We start from the raw sequence: 20097 nt of genomic DNA on the forward strand, positions 1-20097 counted from the left end.
ATGTCCTTGAGTCCCAGAGATTAGAATTTCCATTTTAGGCAGAAAGCCTCTAGAAAAACCAAACATCACATGCTGAGTGAAGAAAACTGGAAAGGTTACTGAGCCTTATCTGCAATTATGCAAAAACAGAGAGATTGGCCAAACCCATGTTCATTGCTACAAAGGGAATCTACAATGCCTTGATGTTGCATTCTCATCTCGTAGTGCAGATATGTAGCACGCAGCACATCCTAGAGGAGGCTATAGGCAAGAACAGCTGACTGTACACTACTCACACCTAGTCATGTTTTGAATTATGAACACAGGCAATTAAACTTTAAATCCCCCCCTTAGTAAGAAGATAGAGACGACTAATTAAGTAAGTCCTTTTTAAATTTGGTTTTAATTCAGAGCTCCTCGAATGCCAAGCCGGCGTAGAGGATCAGATCAAAACAAGCTTGGTTTACTTTCATTCAAAGCTTTGCATTTTTGTTTGTGTTACATTCAAGTGCCTAGTTTATTCCAGCATTAGAAGGGAAAAAAAAACAACAAATCTGAAAATCTTCACTCTGTCTGACCTTCTTCTTCTATCAGCAGCACTGACACGGAGCTTCTCAGATGTTGACAACTCCACATCTGGACTCATTGTGTCATCTGTTCTCCGTCTCTCTCTTTTTTTTCCAAAGGAAGAAAGACAAGAAACAAAGCTTTGCTGCAAAGGTCACTCGGAAAAACCTGCTTCCTTCTCTCATTTATTTATTTTTTTCCAACGAACACCGGGGGAATAAAAATAGTTTGGTTTAAAAATAATGGCTTTCATCTTCATTTATGCCTCTGAATATTCAATATGAGAGCAATGGTGCCCCCTTGTGTAAAATATAATTAACAGTCTGATAGTAAATATGCACCTAAGGTCAATTATAATTGAATCTGATAGCACAGCTTAGAAACGTACAGTGTTATTTAACCGTGAAAGAGTGTGATCACCTTTACAGCAGCTTCTGAGGTCCAGCATGTGTTTTGAACATTTTTTATTCCACATTCATACATTTCCCTCTGCAGTAAACCTGTATTGATTCTCTCAGAGGTGAAGGGCGCTCCCTCTGTCCGTCTTTAGCCTCTCCTGCTCTTCAGAAGGACTGCAGCTCTATCCTCCGCTGTCAGAGCTCTGTGCACTCTGCACCGCTCGCGGCTCAGTCAGGCGGTCGTAGGACAGTGCTGTCATAACCTGTGAAAATGTACAGTGTGATATAGCTTTGGAGAATAGAGAGAACCAAGTAATAAGTAGAGGCTATCAAAGACATGCTGAGTTAAAGATTTTACTGGCTAGAACAGCCTGTGGCTACTGTTTTTCGTACTGGATTGGTGAAAAAATGTTTTTTTAAGCAGCAGCTTCGGCTAGTTTCAAACAGGGAAGGTAGATGAAGGACAGAAAACTGAGCTTTTTCTCTATGCTGACATTAAAATTAAAATAACCATTAAAGATTTTATAAGCGTTAAATGATCAGTCTGAAGCCACACTCGTGTCTATGCTAAATGTGAAGCTACAGCCAGCCACATAGCTTAACTTAGTTTAGCATGCAGAATAAACATAAATTCAAAAGAACAATTGGGAATTTTATCACCAAATTCCTTTTTAAAAAAAACAAAAAACCCAACAACAGTAGAATGTAACATGTTATATTCCAGTGAGCTTTCCCGCCTGCTAGTTTGTAGCGTCTGTTTTCAGTCTTAACGCTATGTGAAGCTAAGGTAAGCTATCCTTTTGCAGAAGGCGATTTTCTTAAAGCCACACAGTCAGTCTGCCTAATGACCAAGACTATATTAGAGAGACACACTACCCAAACAATCATGAAATGAACTATGGGATAATCCAAAGCACAGATGGCTGTATTAAATATAAGTTTAAAGGGGAGAAAGGCGTTTTAAACCGTAGTTTGGGCTTTTAACAGATTATGCAGTATATATAATCTAGGGAAAACTAAAAGGAACATTTTTGGTTCAGTCACACTATAGCAAAAATTGAGCAGCAACCTTCTTGCAACTAGGAAAAATTGGTGATTGCAGGGTTTATGCACTGATGTTGTTTGTTGTGTTTTGTCTTTCCTCCCCCTCACCCTCAATTGGTCTTGGCAGATGGCCGCCCTTCACTGAGCCTGTTTCTGCCAGAATTTTCTTCCTGTTAAAAGGGAGTTTTTCCTTCCCACTGTGACCAAAGCACTTGCTCATAAGGGGTCATCTGATTGTTGGGGTTTTTTCTGTATTCTATGTATTATTTTAGGACCTTTACCTAGGGCTTAAAATCTGGGACTGTCCACCAATTGCTCTTAAAACTGAAGAAGCTTCTCGGATGAGAGATGAAACGTTTTCAAGAAACTTAAAGAAGTCCAGACGCTTTTCTTTTAAAGCTCCTTAGACTACGATGACCTGGATGACTGAGAACCTTCACAGACATAGGTCTTAACCTTACAATTAAAAGTGCGTGGAGGCAACTGTTGTTGTGATTTGGTGCTATATAAAAAGAATTGAGCTGAACAGAAAAGTTCGTGGCGCGCACTTTTAATAGTAAGGCAACTGCACAGGTGGATGATCATGGCCCCCCTCAGACTGACTGCAATCACTCTCAGATACCTTGTAGAGGTTGCCAGCTCACTGCAATCAATCAATTATTCTGCACCAAAGAGTGCAACCTGTCTGCAATAGGTCTCCTTGCAACAGGGGACTTGACTCAAGTGATTGCAAAACAAAATGAATTCTATATTTAAGCAAGATTGCTGAATGCCTATGTCATTTTGCAGTTAAATCGCTGTCCTGCAGCAGCTACATCACTACTTCTGGAGGAATTTCTGTTCTGGATCTATGAGGTAAACATGACGCTACAAGCTATAGCTTAGCACTCTATAAAGAATAAAAATTTGAAAAACACAAAACTTTCCAGGTTTGTTTTTTTTTTGTATCGGTTAAATAACTGTATATGGCATGTCTTATCCCGTTGGTTTATCAGTGATAGTAGATATGTGTTAGTACCACATAATAGATTATGTGCTAAGCCAAGCTAAGCTAAACACCTGACAGAACACAGCCACATAGCCAGTCTGTGTAACACTACGCTATTACTGAGCGCCTTGTTCTACTTACTGTGATCATAAGGAGTAGTGCCAGCATCATGCCCAACATTATGTACAAATTATTAGTCAATCCTCCAGCCCACAAGGGACCCAAGATTGTGGCCAGGCCCCCAACTGAGCGTCTGACACCTTGGCTGAATCCTTTTGGTGAGGGATCACAAAATATTAGGTTATTTATTTCATCTATAAACATAACAATATGGCTTTAAAGTTCGCTACGTGTAAATTTTTTTTCTATGCATCACATGCGCTGAGCAACAATCTGTTGTTTTAATGTGTTGAGCCAGCACACGGTGCCAAGGTAATATGAGCCAACCTTGTGTTTTCTCAGCAGTGACTTTGGAGAAGAGAGACACCTGAGACACGGCCACAAAGGGAAGCCCCAGCAGCTGCAGAAACACTCCGATGATGAAGGCCGACAGCTCCCATCCATAACCACCTGGCAGGGGAGGGAAGATGATATCACAGGATCGCTAAATTAAAGTAGTTTATCACAGAGTAAATGGAATACATAATTCAGCAATTACCTTTAGTGCAATCCAACATAAACCCTCGCATACCTATATTTGATAGACCTAGTGCCCAATAAATATGACAGTTCTGAAGCTTCTTATTTCTCATGTGGCGTCATGATCATTCAAAGAGTGTGGCAGATCATGCTTCGGTTGCCCAGCTCGTCCATCCGTCGGTTTTTAAGTTTCTCCCACAAATGGGCTGGCACCACCAGAGACGGCTCAATCCGAAAAACGAAACCACTGCCAAGCTGGCAGCCACTTGATTTTTGTTCTCTGCTGCTTTGCATCATGCACATGCCTGTATGAATTTGTGCCCACTCAAATTGTTGGAAGTTCTCGCATGAGCTGAAAGTCTATAATTTTACGATCAAATTACAGTTTCACCAATCAAACATGCCTCTCAGTGGCCCCAAAGGATAAAATAGTTTTTCTTTAGGTGTCTTTCTTTCGGGTTTTATGCCTTTGTTTGGTTGCTTTAACCACAACGGTTAACAAATGGCAAACAAATGACAGCCACGCTTTAACAAATAGCATTTTTGCTAAATTCGATTACTCTAATCCTTTTATATGTACTCAGGCACTACCCAGCTCCAGCACCTGTCACTTGTAATCAGAGCGATAAACGTGACGAGCTGCAACAGACGCAGGCCAACATTAACATACAGGATCCGGTTTGCCTCTATGGTATCCTGCTGAATGATATCATTTACAGAGCACACTCAGTTCAGCCAGTGTGTAACCCAATATGGCTCTGCTGTGCTCTACACACCGACACTGGTGGCACAGAAAGGATTTGGCTCAGAAAAAGAGGCATTTTTGTGTCTGTGTGTGCCTTCATTTGTGTGTGTGTGTGTGTGTGTGTGTGTCTGTGGGTGTGGTTTTTCACAGGCAGGTTAGCACCTCGGGGGTTGCAGAGGAAGATGAGGCACCAGATACAGGCGGTGCAGCAGATGACCAGGCCCGCTGCCAGCACGGCGCGGTCCGCCACCTTCCTGCTCAGCCAGCGTACAAAGAAGAAGCCCAGGATGACCTCCACCCCGCACAGGCTGTACATGAGGCTGTTGCCCAGCTCGCCAAAGTTGAAGTAGCGCTGCGTAAGAGGGGTCACCATGGTCTGTGAATTTTTAGAAAGACACCAGTCATTTAGGCAAAGCGGTCCATTCAGAGGTAAAAAAAGGTAACCACTGCCAGAGTATCCAGTTAGGTCAGTTTAACGAGAGGTGAGAATGGATCTTTACACAGAGGCTGATTATGTGCTTCAGCGTTTAACTGATTATTTTCCCAAAAGTTTAGGTCTTAGAAGACTCCGTGTTATTCACTCTGGATGGTAAACAGTGTGAAATGTTTGGAATCGCTGCCTGATGGATCTCGATGGTCGCTGCTCTCACCTCCAGCGCCGTCTGATTGAAGAGAGTGATGAACTGAGCCGTGAGGACAACAACTACCTCTTCTCTCAGGAACTCTGCGCAGAGAAGGACAGAGAGAGAGATACCAGAAGAAATAAAATAGGAAAGTCAGGGAGAAAAATCCCAAAAAATCTTCAACTGCTAGCTTCAAATCAAAAGTTTCAACTGGCAAGTTAAGTCGAGATCAAGAAGTTTTAAGAGAAAAGAAAAGTTGGACGATCTCAAAGCGGTTGTAAGATTGAAGGAGCCGGGCGTGACAAATCCTGGCCGCCTGGTCGTGTTGATCATGTCATCCAAGACGCTCTATATCTATTTCTTTTGATGGAGAGAAGTATGGATTCTGATATTTATCTTATATCCAAAGCATGATTACACAGGAAAAGGGGGGGGGGGGGGGGGGCTTTCAATAAATTCCAAATTTTGATACCAGCTTTTCCTGGAACAAATTCCTCCTTATGGGCTTGGAGAGGAGGAAAACGAGCTGGGCTTGCTGCTAAATTTGGATGCCAGATGGCTGCAGAATCGGTTTGATATTACACTGTGTGATCCACTACAGTTCAGTTCTCTGTGTTCAGTGTTTGCACTGCTAATGACATGGTTTGATTATTTTATGTCACTGGATGTGTATGTGTGCAGGTAAATACCTGATGTGGCTTTAAAATGATTTATTGTACCTCAGAAAGTTCTGAGACAGATTTTTTTCCCCAAGATTTCCCAGCTTTTATTCCAAAGTCTGAGTCTACAGACTGATTATTAGACTCAAAAATGCTTAATAATGGACCAAAAAAGTTACAAAGTGGTTGCTAGGGTTGCCAGGTCTTTGGTATTAAAGCAAAGGGCAACCACTGGAGCTGAAAATTGCCTTGCTCTAAAAGAAAGTCAATCCTAATGTTAAAATATCCAGACAGTAGAAAGCATCGTTAAAGAACAAAAAATAGTTTCTGTGCATTTTTTCACTTATTACAAAATCTCTGAGCAGACAGGGGTTTTTAAGGACTCTGGATACTAGAAGCTGGGGGCACGGCCAATTTGACCAACAGGCGTCCAGACACAAGCAGCTGTAAGCAGTTTGGGTCTTCTAGGTATCACCTCTGCTAATTCAAGTCACTGAGCTGGATCTTACCTCCATGCTTGTGCGCTTGGTGCCTTTTATGACAATTTTAATTGGCTAATATGATGTGTTTCTGCGTGGTACAAACTCTCCCAGAGGTTTGTGCTTCTGGTTTGGTGAGTGAAAGTCTAATATTTGATTATTATCTTTGTTAACACTAATTAGCTGATTTGTGTGTCTGTTCATTGATCCTATGAAGTTTATGGAAGGTGGTAACCAAGCTAGCGTGAGCTGAAAACCTGATTGATCCAAACATCAACTCAAAAAAACAAACAAACCCAAAAATCACGGTGACAGCAAAAACATCAAAGCATCAATTCAAACACCAAACGAGTCGGAAACTAGTTTTTATCCCATCTATGGATAAAAGCAGCTCAGCGGCCAATCCAAATTAGCCCAGGATTTATTTACATGTTAAAAAAAAAAACAGCCAGGTGGCCACTTTGATGCTTTTCCTTTGGACCCTAAAGACATGCTCTTGCTCAGCCGATACATTTTACATTTGATGCTGCACAGACAATAAGTAATAAAATGATCTATGAGGAAAATGCTTTGACCTAAAGATGGTTTTCTGGTGATGCCACAAGTAGACATAGCAAAACAGCAAGTTCCACTGTTTTATTCACTGTATAGCTTAGTTTAGGAAAGAGACTAGCTAGCATGGCATTAAAATTAGCTTACCAGTACTTCTAAACATTTCATCACTCGTGAGAGGCGGGGTAAAACCTGAAAAGATCAACCCAAAATTCAGCCCTAAAACTAATCATACTTTCTTGATCTAATTGGAAAAACTAAGCAGCTATATAGCCTAGAACTGTTTTAAACCACATATTGACTTCATTGATATCATTGTCAGGTTGTTAGTTATCCAGGAAGACATTTACTAACAGAGGATCTAACACAGAGTAAAACCTGCCATTTCTTTTATTTCTATATTCTTATACATGTTAAACAAATGAAGACATTCACTCCTGCATCTGGACTTTTTGCTCAGTATGAAAGTGGAATCTAACTCTTCATTACAAAATATCTCTTAAGTATGTTTCAGATAATACATTTTTGAATGTTTCAGTCTTTTCAAGGGAGAAGAACTAGAGTGTGAAACAGAGCAGGCTACAAAACCGCAGTGCCGTGTACGCATGTGGAAAATCTGATCCAGTTCAGATACAACACAAGTACATGGAATAAAAAAAGGCAGTTGTGTAGTTTTTCTTGTTCCAAAAGCAAAGATTCACACAGATTTTACTGGTGCTGTTATGTACTTTTTTCTTTCCACGACACCTACCAGAAAAATCAAGATTTGATGAAAGAAAGTGAAAGATCTGCCCTGATTTTCAAAGCTTCTCCACTGATACACAAAAGATCAATAATTCAAGAGAGCGAATACCAGACACGCTGTAAGGGCTAACAGACACTCCTACTGCATGTGCCAGAGAAGACATCCTCGGCTCCTGCTGCGTTTCTGGTGTTGTAGCTTCTCTTCGTACAAAAAGGAATCAATAAGAGGAATGTTGGCCACATTACCAATTCTGTCTCCATTTCATCCACAAGTCAACCACAGCAAGTCAGTCAATAAAAAAGGAAGTCTTCCATCCTTCCCTCTGCCATGTCTTCAAAGAGTGAGAGAATCAATACAGCACACACACACAAACACACACACACTCGCAGTTGTGTCTTTAGAGGACACAACACCAACTCGCATTTCCTGGAGAGTTACTTCAGTCTTAAACACAACTCTGACCCAAACACTCACCTCGACCGTAAGCTTTAAACACGTCTGCAGCTTAAATTTAACAACGTCCCCAAAAGAAAAATAAATCCCCAGAATGTGAGTGCGTAAATCTACGATCAAAGCTTGAGGTCCTCACAACATGGTTAAGAGAAATGAGTAAGTACTCAGCCCACTCACTCCCAAGACACATGCACATGCACACACACACAGTCAAAGAAAGTACAGAAAGGATATTGAGTAGCGGCAAACAATCGCAATCGCCATGTAAACGTACTATGACACTAATCCAATAGTGCACCTGACATCATGTATATACATGCTCTGACATAAACCAGACACGTACACGCAAGTCCAATCAATACACTGGGAATCTGATATGACATGCTGCAGAAAATTCCTCAGAGAGACCTGGAGAATGGAAAGTGTGTGCGAGACTCAGTGAGCAAATGCAAGCAAAATCAATAGAGCAGATATGAAACATGTGCATTGGCAGTGACACCTCTTCCTACCTGAACGCCGCAAAATGGGGCAGAGGAAAGCTGACTGTAATTGCTCAAGACAGGCAGTCAAACCTGCCGGCTCACCTCTGCTGGCGCTGAAGTTTCGGAAGGGGTCCGAAGCTCTGTGGACGGGTTGCATGTCAGACGAGGTGGAGGTCTCCAGTTGGTCGGAGTTGAGGGCTCTGTAGGTGTGCACCGGCTCCTCGTCAGACCCCATGAGCGGCACCTCTTCCTCTACCTCCTCCTGTTTCATCTCCATCATCGTGGCTCCCCCCTCGCAGCTAATGGGTGGTACATCCCAGTACATAGCCAGGACGACAAACTGGAGCAGCACCCACAACAGGCACATGAAGATCTGACAGCATGGAGGAAAAACACACGTTTTTTAAAGATCTTACAGTTTAAACACACAAAAAAAGATATTTTCACATATTTTCACAGGACCAGAATCCTTGGAAGCTTTCAGGAGAGATAAAGTGGTTCAGCTATGGAAGCGCTGCCTGGCAGAGTGAAATCTAGAGAGGGATTCTGGGTCATATTATGCAGAAAAAAATGGAAACAGGCATATAAGAGCTTTGTTAAGTCTCATTTAAGCTTCATCCGCGCTACAGGTGTTTTATTCCGACACACTTAGATAGAAACAGATCGATACAGGTTGTTACGGGACCGAGTACTGCTGCAGGTGTTTTGTATTCCTCTTACTCAGAGGAGAACAAAGGAGGAAAAATATATATGTGAGCACAGAATGTAGAGCGACTATTTCTGAAGGTTATTTCTGTATTCATGAGCCTTTCACAGAACCTTAGATTACTGATTATCTGGATGCTGTTACCCCAGGAGACGTATACTTGTTCACAACAAAGGGCCCCAGTTTGAAATCACACAGCCGCAGGAACAGGTTGAACGCCGGCCCTGGAGAGACAGGAGGAAGTGCTTTAAAGATGAGATAAATGGAAGATGTGTGGAAACAGTAGCCTGCTCCTTAGTGATTTTATTGAATGTCTTTTTCTGCTCACAGTTGAAATGAAACATCAAAAAAGAAGAAAAAACGGATCACAAAATCCTTCCCGCTGTCTGATATTTCCTCACAGGGCAGAGGGGTGGTGAAAGGTGGAATAACACCTATTTCTCTGTGGATAAGTGGAAAGGGGAGAAACTGACCGACAAGAAGACCGGCTTGTCGACCGGCCATGATGGCGGCAAATATTCCAGCTCGCTCCTCCGGCTGAGTGCTCCGAGTCAAAAAGCCAAAGATGGAGGACCCGGCTCCTGCTCCGACACCTGAGGGCAAACATATCAAACTATGATATATTACATGCATTAAGTGTTAACCGTTTTACGTAATGCATGCGTGCATGTGTGTGCGTGTGTCACCTGCTACAATCCGACTGCATAACAAAAGCCACTTTGAGTATCCAATGAAATACATAAAGTTACCTGAGAAGAAATAAAAAATAAAAAATTGTTGTGAAATGCATCTTCATCTGAGGCAAGATCTTTGTTTAAATGTTTCCAAAAAGTACTGGCTTCACCCTGTAACAATTCCAATAACTTCTATACTAGTCTATACTTTGGCTAGTTGGCTAATGTTAGCATGCTAACATGCCAACCATGACTGTATAAAAAAAAGTTTTCTTTTACTAAAAAGGTTTCTACAGTCATTGATTCCAACACATTCGGTGACTATAGAAAAACACTATATCTAGTAAAGTACACATTAACAATAATAGACGATCATGCGGTACTGCTAATGTTTTAGTTAGTTGATTTTAGCTGATAGTAGCTAGGTTTTAGCTAGTATTTACTAATATTTAGCTACTATTTAGAATATACTGTTAGTCTAATAGCATTCAGGTGATTTTGTTGTTTGGTTGACAACATAAATTTCTTTACAATGACTCACATCATCCCTATAATGCTTTGCTTAAAGAACAAATTCATAGTTCTTTTAGAAATTCCCATAATCCATTGTGTGCATCCTGTAGATAAAAATTTGAATCACAGAGGCAGCTAGAGAGTTCTAATTTTGAAGCCTGTAGCTGGTTATTTTGGTAAGTGCCCTTTTAGCTCCAGTCACACAAGCCTAGAGACTAGTCAGTGGCTATCTGGTAACCGTGATCACTATGGAAACATATGCATCCACTAACAAATTAGCCAGTGGCTGCAGGAGGTTAAAGGTCCACTGTAAATAGCCCAGATACACAGGCCTAGAAACTAGTCAGTCACTCCCTAGCAACCACTCTCCAACCACGACTGCTTGGAGAGTGGTTGCTAGAGGTTGTTGGCACGCACTAGCATGAAATTGGTCACAAAGCTGTATGGAGGTATACCGTGCGCTACCAGGAACCTCCTTGCAGTTGCTTTGGTCTCTAGCAAGTTGCTGCTTTCACCAGTAGTTTGCATGGAAGACACGTGAACCTTCTCGGTTTCAAGTCTTATTTTAGTTTTACAACAGCAAGCTATGGGGCAACTGCAGCAATCTGCTATCAACAAAAGCAATCACAAGGACGTTGTTGGCACAGTACCCTCTTTGTGACTGATTTCACCTAGTAACCTCCAGCAAACACTGACCAACATAACCCAGCGGGTGGTTGCCATGGGGTTGCCAGCCAGTATAGGTCTACATAACTGAAGCCTTTTTTTTCTTTTTATGAAACCACACGTGATGAGCAAAGTGTGACTGACAATCACATGGCAGTAAATGGCCAAACACAATTTAGCAAGCACTTCCTGCTTAACTGTGTCTTTTACTCTAAATGAGACTCAGAACAGAATCAATATTTTGGGAAGGGACCAGTAGGGTGATTTCCTCTTTGACTTTAATACAATCAGACTTCTTTTTGCAACTGCAGAAGCCACCCTCTGCTGGCCATTAGAAAGAAAGCAGGTTTAAATCAATTCTGCGCCTCTTTCACTATTCACTTGACTTTCTCCCTCCCGGAGGCTACGTTCAAAGAGAAATTTAGATTGCATTCAGATGAAAGGAATGACCTGATATCAGATTTTTTGTAAGCTCGGTCGTCTATAAGGAATTCTCTGTGTTGCATGAGGTGAAAATAAATGCGTAAAAGATGACCCACAGAGTCTCTTCATACAGAAGCTTGACGCAGAGTCTAAATTAGTCATGTGATGTCTCGTGGCTTGACTACTTACCAACAATCTCGAAAACATTTGAGAAAAGGACAATGGACTTTGTAGTTTTGCTTCGATCTGACCAGATGCCAAATAGCGGGCCCGTGACCAGCGCACTCAAACTGAAGGCAGACAGACCGAGACCCAGGAAGTAAGGTGGGGCCTCCAAAATCTGTAGATACCTCCATATTGTAGGCAGAATGACAGCTGAGGCCACCACAGAGGAACAACAGAGAAGGGTTGAGACGTGTGCAGTAATATGCCAAAAAAATTATATCCAGTTTGATATGAACTTACCGTACTCTACGCCACTCAGCATAAATATCAGTCCAATGGTGAGAAAAGTAAGATTCCTCTTTTGGTGATTATCCATTGTCCTCACCGACTTGCTTCTTTTTATATGCCAACCTCTATCTGCGCATGCTGCTCTGAAACATTCTTCAGAGCCATAATCAGATAACAAGAGACACCATGCATCCTATTACAGCTGCTGGCCCAGATAATCAGAGGAATCTGTTGCAGCGCTTTACAAGGTCACAGCAAAACTTCTTAGAGATGGACAACAAAGACGATGGGAGGCTTCTCTTACAGAAAAAGCTCAGGACGAATGAAGCCTGGACCACGTCACAGCAAACATGGAAACAATACAAACAAATATGAAATGATTGCAGTAGTCCAATTCCATTAGGCATTTATGTTAAAGATGAAATTCTGTTTGACTCCCGTCCTCGGTGTAGCACCACGCTGCGTGATCGAGGCAAGTTCTCAGGTTGCCCGGTGAGGTAAAGTACCCTGAGGTTTATACATATTTAAACTTGTTTGCTTCAGTTTCATCAAAAGCACCTCACAACCTTGTGAAAAAACGTGCAAAGCCTATCTGCCCCTTTTGGTTACACAGTAATATGCAAAAGTCTTGAGACACTACTCATTTCTTTATACTTTTCTTCCAAGGAGGCAGACTAAAGAAGAACATCCAAAGAAGAGCCAGAGCAATAGTTCTCCAGGCCTTCTGAAGGAGTTTCAGAGTTTTTCTTTTTCACTCATTTTCAGTTCAGTCCTTGGAACTGACCATTTTCATAGGAATCTTTTTTTTGTTGTTGTTGCTTTGCTTTGTTTTTTTTCTGTTAAGCCACTTAACACTGACCCATGAATCATTCAGGCATAATAAAAGCTCCTACACATAACAGAGAAAAGGACAAATTGTATCTTTAAGGCACTTTGTTACTTGAAGCCTGTTGCAAAAACACATCTTCTGTTCAATTTCTTTAGTTAAATCTATGAAAAATGCCAATGATAACATAAAATAGTAGTTTTGGCGCAATAATGTGATTCCCAAAGAGCTATTAGCTGAAAACTCGGCATATCCCGGCATGGTGTGCAGTTTGTCCTTAAGAATTTTAGGAAACTGCAGAAAAAAATCCAGCAAAGACTTGACAGATGACCTGACAGACGCATCTGGTGCTTAAGTTGATCCGTCTACTGTTCACTGAAGCCTAATGAGAAATGATCTCAGTGAAAGGAAGAAGCCAAAGGAAGAGAAACAGGGACAAAAGGCTGAGGTTATCGTGTAATGCCAGATTACACAATAACTAGACTAAAAATGAGGAGCAACAGATGGAGTGGTGAATCCAAATATGAAATACTTGGTTCAAGTATGTACAGAGGTCAGGAAAGAGGTACAACATAGAGTGTGTACAACATGGTGGAAGCTCTGTCATGGTTTTGGGCTCCATTTTGGTCAGTGGTGTTGGAGATCTTGTCCAAATTGATGAACACAGAAAAGTACCATCAAATTTGGATCCATCATGTAGTACAATCTGGAAAGCTTCTGATAATGTTTTAGCATGACAATGATCCCAAACACACTGCCAATGCAGTAAACGTATCCCTGAATAGAAAAACACACAGTGAAACACTACCAGTCATGAATTGCAACAAGCAGTGTGGGATCGTGTTGACAAAGAACAGAAAAAAAAGGCAGCCAACATCCAAAGAAGAGCTTTAAATGTTCTTCAAGAAACCTGGAGAACTATTCCTGAAGGCTACTTAGCCTGAACTTTCTTAGACAGAGAGTTCAGGCTAAGTAGAAGAATAAAGTCACACCAAATATTGCCGTTCATGTTTGTTAGAATTGTACAAACTCTGTTTTTGCCTCACATACTGTGTGTTTCCATACATGTTTGCACATGCTTCAATAAATCCCTGCACCTGTTTCCTATTTCTATAGCACAATATAAAGAAATAAGGGGTGGTTTGAGACTTTTGCACAGTATTTTAAATAGGAATTGTGCTTTTTACAAGCATGGGGCTAAATTTAGCTGTTCAAAAACACAATAAATCACACAGTGATAAAACAAAAAGTAATGAAATACATCAGATAAACAAGGACTATATCTTATGGAGCTTTAACAGCAGAGCGGGCAACGGAGGAAACCATTCAGCTTAACGCTGCACTGTATTCAATACTGAATAAATTAGGTATGACACTGCTGTCTGTTGTGTTGAGCTGTAGCTCCTTTTTTCAAGCTGCTGTGGTGTTCCTAGCCTTGGGCTCGCTGTATTAAACAGAACTGTCACCAAGTTAATACCGCCATATGTTTTTCAGCAACCCATGAATAATACAAAACATTTGATTGTTTGAATAGCAGATATAAACTCGCTCAGCATCATGTGCTCATGCCAAATAACGTCCAGACAATCTGAGAGGTTTCGAGCTCACCAGGCCCCTGCAGTGATGAAAAGTCGCAGGACTCATGTATTTGGGTAGGAATCTACTGTATATGTATGCGTGCATATATGTTTTGTTGGCCATAGTGTTGACCTTTCTGTAATTTTTTTTTTAATGAAAAATGATTTCATAGAGCATGTGTACTCACCAGTGTAGCGTCATTGCGTGTGTTTCATTCTGTGGAAACGGTAATCAAGAAGGGATTCATCCGGCTCGGCTTTTCCGTGACAAACGGCTGCTGCTGAGTGTCACAGGCCCGCTGAGAGGCCATTAGCATCCTACCTGCCTTACCTGTGGTGGTTTCTATAGAAACACATATGAGGGTGGAAGGTGTTTTTGCACTCACCTTTGAGCCTTGGTAAACAACAGGAAGTTCCCCGGTGACTAAACTGATATCGAGTCCACTCAGCCAGTCACAGCAGTGCCCCGGAGCCTGTTGGAGATATGAAATGATCAGCTGCTGGCAGAAGGACATTTGACTTTCAGATAGAGAGGAGCTTGTTAGGTGGATATACTGTACAGGAGGTGGCTCAGATAGGAGTGGGCATGTGGTTGAACACAGATTCTCCCCGGAGGTCATCCAGCATCCCCATTAACATTAACCTGCACGGTGCTCGCAGGCGGCAGACACGGTAAGAGCCGGCAATCGACTGGGCCAGGCAGCAACACTTTTGGGAGTTCATTATGAAGGAAAGCACGGCTGAATTTAAACAAAGCTTCACATTATACACGCTATAGGTGCTCACTGGGAATGTATAAAAATCAGTTTGTGGTGACATCAGTCAGTTCATACTGCATTCCACTGACTGTACATATGATTACTACTATAAGCCTGGAAAATGTAAATCTTCTGTTTGTAAAGTTTAAAAAAAAAACCCTAATGATGTCATCAGGTCTGTACTTAAAAGGTGAGTAGAAAAAATGTAATGTAGCCTATATTTTGTATCCTGTCCTGCCTGCAACAGGATACAAAACCAGCAAGTTTCATGACATCCAGCTGGTCTGTTAATGGCGGTGGTTAAAAAGAAATATTGTATAAATATACAAACAACTGCAGCATCCCAAAGGTGCACTGTCATGTTCAAGAAACCAGTTTGAGCTGATTTGAGTTTTCTGACACGACGCATTATCTTGCTAGAAGGAGCCATCAGAAGACGGGAGCACTGTGGGCATAAAGGGATGGATGTGGTCAGTAACAAAACTGTGTGTTAACAAAATATACCGTGAACCTGAACTGTTGATACATGATCCATGCTTTCATGTTATTTATACCAAATTCTGATCCAACCATCTACAATGTTGCAGCAAAAATCAAGTCTTATCAGACCAGGCAACATTTTCCCAGTCTTCTGTTTTCCAATTTTAATGTAGCCTCAGTTTCCTGCTCTTAGATGACAAGAGCGGCACCCAGTGTTGTCTTCTGCTGTTGCTGTAACAAATCTGCTTCAAGATTCAACCTGTCCTGATCTTCTGCTTACATTTGGTGTAAAATGTTCCTGTAAATCTTAAAGAGATGGTTGTGCGGGATCACAGTAGATCACACCAGCCCATGCGGAACCAACAACCATGCCAAATTCAAAGTCACTTAAATCACCTTTCTTCCCTATTCTGATGCTCCGTTTGAACTCCAGCGGGCTGCCTTTACTATGTTTATATGGCTAAATGCATTGCTTGCTGCTGTGTGATAGGCATGAACAAGCAGCGAACAGGTGCAGCTAACAAACTGCCGATTAAAGGCAATACTAAGGCCCACATTATTAACACTGGGCTAATTAAAATGATTCCTCCAGCTTGACCTCTAATCATTGATTAGAGGTCAATGCCCATGTTTATGGGCAGTTTTCTCTTACACTGTTCATGTCTAGCTAAATAAGCTAGTTCCTAAACTAATGACCTTCCCATGAGCCTCTGCTGCGCTTCCTGTTCATTGCTAATTAGCAAGTGGTACAATGGCATGCTACCATGCTAAGTGGCGTTTAGCTCAAACCACCCGTATTTTCAAACACAGCCTTACAGAGCTGCTAGCATGGCTCATTTTTTGAAGTATTGGTTACATTTTGTTGTATTTCATTTCATTTTTATCACTTACATTACTTTAAATACATTTTGTATTTAAGTCATTTATTGTTTTAAAGAGTGTAAAATTAACCAAACATGAAATCATTTAAGTTTGAATCACTTCTGACTTAAATCCCTGTATGTGTCTGTGTCTGTGAGACCCGGGGAATTCTTCCACACTATGGTGGCTCAGGACCGCGATCGGAGCCGAGGAGCTGACGGGCACGGAGGGCAGGGGATTCGGACACAGGTGCCAGGTGCAAGCGTCGGGGAGGACCGCGCCATCCTGCTGGGCTGCACCATGATGGCCTTCTCTGTGCTCATGTTCTTTGTAGTCGGCATCACAATGATCAAACCCTTTGTTAACAGGTACACTGGGGAGTGTTGTCTCGTTTCCAGGCTCAGTTACAAATGCATCCCCTCACTGAAGGCTTGTTCCCCCCTTGTCTGTGTGGGTGATTCCAGGTGCTGCAGTTTTCTCAGACAGTCCAAAGACGTGTGTGTTAGGTGTGAATGCGAGTGTGAATGGTTGCCTGTCTCTCTGCGTGTTAGTCCTGAGATAGAGTGGTGACCTGCCTCTTGCCCTGAGACAGCTGGTGTATATTTTTCCTTCTGCTGAGCTTTCTTAATCGTTTTTGAAAGATTTCTCAGCAACAAACTGATAAAAGGCACTTAAAAACACCATTTGATTGTTATTGCACCCTATTCTCCTGCAATAGCTTTTACAAGTTTTATTGGCATTCACCATCAGTTGTGTCACATAATCTCCTGTCAGAATAACAAAGCCGGTATAACAGGAATCACTGATGATGCTTATGCTCTGTATTCCTGCATGGAATTTTTATTCCAGTAGTTTTTCTTGCCTGTCTGAGCGTTCCCAGAAGAATTCAGCACAACAATGGACAATGACCGACAGACCAATGACAGACGATGCTGAGCAAGTCTAAAGTTTCCATGTTCAGGATCTTAATTTAGCTGTTAACATGCTAAATATTGGCTAACTGCACTAAACCACACAGACGAAGTAAGAAATTATAAAAACTTGGGCAGGAACCCTGCTCCTGTGGAAAAGTTGATGGGTCAGTCTATCCCACACTAATTTTGCTACTACAAATTGCAGTGGCAATCCTTTATGCAGCTGTTTTAATTAGTGCCATTGAGGTGTGCATGTGAATTCTGTAAGTTTGAAGGTTGAAGGCTTCTCTGAAGCTTCCCTGCTGGTTGTCTTCCAGTGGCTGGGATGATGGTAATGCCAGCTGTGTGCTGCAGAAGAGTGAGATACTGGAGGAGTGGGTGGACTGCAGAGGTGTGAGCACAGTGCCGTGCCTCAAGGCGACGGTGACGGTTTACTTCAATGGCTCCACCGAGGAGGCCGTGCTCCACTTAAATGAGGATTCTGTTCTCCTCGCGACCGAGGTGTGGATTTAAAACACAAAATTCCAGGTTTTAGGAATTGTTACATGAACTGCCCAGGAGGAGGACATCAGCTCTGGAGCATTAAATTTGAATATTAGGTCTTTATATCTATATAGCACAGCATGTAAGATTACTTTGTTTAGTAATTCTTAATTTTAATTCTCAGGTGTTTTATTATCCATCTAAGCATGGACCTGGGAATGCATACGAGAAAGGCTGAACTAGCTGACAGGATGGAAAAGCAGCAGCACTTTTAATGCCCGTGCCCTTGTGAATAAGCCAGTAGATATTATTAGGAGATGCTCTCACACTGCACTTCTGCTCCATTCAGAGAGATGCTATGAAGTATTTTTCAGCACCGGTGCAGAAAACGGAGGCTTGTAAATTTCCTTTGCTTTTTTTAACAGACACCAAAATAAAAAAAGACCCTTGCAGCTCGTCGCACTGATTGCAATCAGTCCTGCCAACTGTAAGGGGTAGGTCACTTGATAAAAAATTACACTTGAATCTTATCTTTTTCTCTCTCAGTGTTTCTACATGCCCAAATGCCAAATGGACAGAAAAGCACTTCAGGATCAAGTCCAGAAAGTGAACAGCAGCCTGGACAGTCTGCTCGGCAACAACACCGCATGCTTAACTGATCAGACGAGGTACCCCAACCACGCCATCTTATGCAGGAAGTACACTTTGCAGATGGTCCTATTTGCACTGCTGTGGCCCTGTATACTTCTGGGCGGTGGAGCTCTGCTGGTGGGCCTTGTGAAACTGACTCAGTGTCTAGCCCATCTGTCCACAGAGGTGATCAGTGAAGCTGCAGGGGGCCGGCTGACTTCAAGATACACTCAGGGCAAACTGTACAGGCTGCTCCATAGGTCCAGCGCACAGTCTCCCTCATGACATGTCCAGAGCTTAAGCTGTAATATGCCAAAAAATGCCATTTTTGTAAGCCTTTTAACTGGTACATAAAGTTATCTAGTGTTGATTTGTAAAAGGTTAGTCAAAGTAAAATGTTGGTCTGAAGTGTGAGAATTGAAAATCTATACAGTTTTTGCCTCCTTATTAAAAAGTGCCTTCCTCTGTTATTAAATAGACACTGATGTCCAAATGTTGGCAGAAAGAAACAAAGTCTGCCTGAACAGCCACACCATTCATGATGTTTCACACTCAGTCAGCACCAATTAGTACCTCTCATGTTTAATTAGGCATATATTCAATATTTGTTAAGTGTCGAGCAGGTAGCGCTCCAACTTTCTCAGGCCAGGGATCACTTACAGGAGAGAAGCATTCCAATGCTCTCCTGGTAATCCAAACACTGATTTATCTAGCCTGGGCTCTGGGTCACTGACTAATACTTTATAATGTTTTCCAGATAGCAAGCTGGCTAATAAGTCAGTTTATGAGGGATGATTATTTGCACCCTGAGAGAAGTAAGGAAATTCATGACAGATTGATGTGATGTGTCACAGTTGGATGAGAGTTTCTATTGGTCCAATGATAATATGCGAGGGAGTACTGGACACAATATATTTAGAATAATAACAGACTCTGCTTGAATGTCTTTGCATGATTCATGGTTAAAAATAATTCTCATCTTGGAGTTTTGTGTAAAACTCTCAATCCACTTCCCATGTCTTTATGTTTCACTTCAAAAGATCCAGACTCTCTTGTTATTTTTAAAGTGCTTTTGAGCGATAGATCTACAGGGTTTTTTTGAAGGTTTTTCACAGTATCTCTTTTTGGCCACTTGTTGTTCTTCATTCATTTGCAGTGCAATCCTTGAATAACTGAACATGTCCAGAGGATTTCTTCTTTGTTTAACACTTAACACTGACCTATGAATCATTTAAGCATAAAAAAGCAACTAACTCAACGGATCAACCAGTGTTGTGTCTTCATGCAACTGCCAACTTGACAAAGACAATTTTAAATTGTATCTTTAGGCACTTTGTTAACTTGTTCTTAACTTGTTCCCATTTGCTTAGATGAAAAATGTATAAAATAACAGAGACATGGATAAAGTAGTATTTTTACACCAACAAGGTGATTCCCAAAGCACTAGTGGCAGAAAACATGGCCTAACTCAGCATGGTGTGCAGTCTGCCCTTAAAAAACCATCTATAGCAGATGAACTGTATCTGAAAGTCATGTCTGTAAGAGATAATATCCAGAAAAGACCTGACACAATACCTAAAGATACATCTGGCACTACTGTTCACTGAAGCCTAATAAGAAACGACCTAAGTAGAAGGGTGGGTGTTAAGATGCCTCTCTTAATGAGTGGACTGGACTTAAAATCAGTGACAACGGAAATTTTCTGTTAAAATCATTGTCAGTATGTATGGAGGAGTTGAGGAGAGAGGTACAACAGTGGGTGTCTACAGCCTTCTGTAAA

General features: G+C 41.6%; 2 protein-coding genes across 2 annotated transcripts; one reads left to right on the forward strand and one right to left on the reverse strand.

The window, feature by feature from the left end:
- Positions 1-436: 436 nt before the first annotated feature.
- mfsd8l2 (major facilitator superfamily domain containing 8-like 2) lies at positions 437-11898 on the reverse strand. Its single transcript, XM_063462355.1, has 11 exons — positions 11801-11898; positions 11525-11710; positions 9746-9808; positions 9533-9652; positions 9204-9283; positions 8456-8726; positions 5011-5084; positions 4523-4736; positions 3424-3546; positions 3118-3248; positions 437-1207 (listed from the first exon to the last, which is right to left on the reverse strand). Exons 1-11 carry the CDS (start codon positions 11874-11876, stop codon positions 1127-1129), a joined length of 1419 nt encoding a protein of 472 aa, XP_063318425.1. The 5' UTR covers positions 11877-11898; the 3' UTR covers positions 437-1126.
- A 2879-nt stretch (positions 11899-14777) lies between these two features.
- On the forward strand, positions 14778-18602 carry kcnmb3 (potassium calcium-activated channel subfamily M regulatory beta subunit 3). Its single transcript, XM_063462962.1, has 4 exons — positions 14778-14863; positions 16449-16658; positions 17522-17705; positions 18234-18602. Exons 1-4 carry the CDS (start codon positions 14778-14780, stop codon positions 18600-18602), a joined length of 849 nt encoding a protein of 282 aa, XP_063319032.1.
- The last annotated feature ends 1495 nt before the right edge of the window (positions 18603-20097 follow it).

The sequence above is a fragment of the Pelmatolapia mariae genome, linkage group LG18 (assembly GCF_036321145.2).
Source record: "Pelmatolapia mariae isolate MD_Pm_ZW linkage group LG18, Pm_UMD_F_2, whole genome shotgun sequence".
NCBI lineage: Eukaryota > Metazoa > Chordata > Actinopteri > Cichliformes > Cichlidae > Pelmatolapia > Pelmatolapia mariae.

Excerpts from the sequence above, each read along its gene's own strand:
- mfsd8l2 (XM_063462355.1), bottom strand. The coding sequence starts at position 11,876 with ATGGATAATCACCAAAAGAGGAATCTTACTTTTCTCACCATTGGACTG. Across the intron at positions 9,284-9,532 it reads ACAAGCCGGTCTTCTTGTCG|GGCCGGCGTTCAACCTGTTC; the intron begins GTCAGTTTCTCC and ends CTGTCTCTCCAG. Across the intron at positions 1,208-3,117 it reads CACTACTCCTTATGATCACA|GTTATGACAGCACTGTCCTA; the intron begins GTAAGTAGAACA and ends ACATTTTCACAG.
- kcnmb3 (XM_063462962.1), top strand. The coding sequence starts at position 14,778 with ATGTGGTTGAACACAGATTCTCCCCGGAGGTCATCCAGCATCCCCATT. Across the intron at positions 16,659-17,521 it reads ATCAAACCCTTTGTTAACAG|TGGCTGGGATGATGGTAATG; the intron begins GTACACTGGGGA and ends GTTGTCTTCCAG. Across the intron at positions 17,706-18,233 it reads CTGTTCTCCTCGCGACCGAG|TGTTTCTACATGCCCAAATG; the intron begins GTGTGGATTTAA and ends TTTCTCTCTCAG.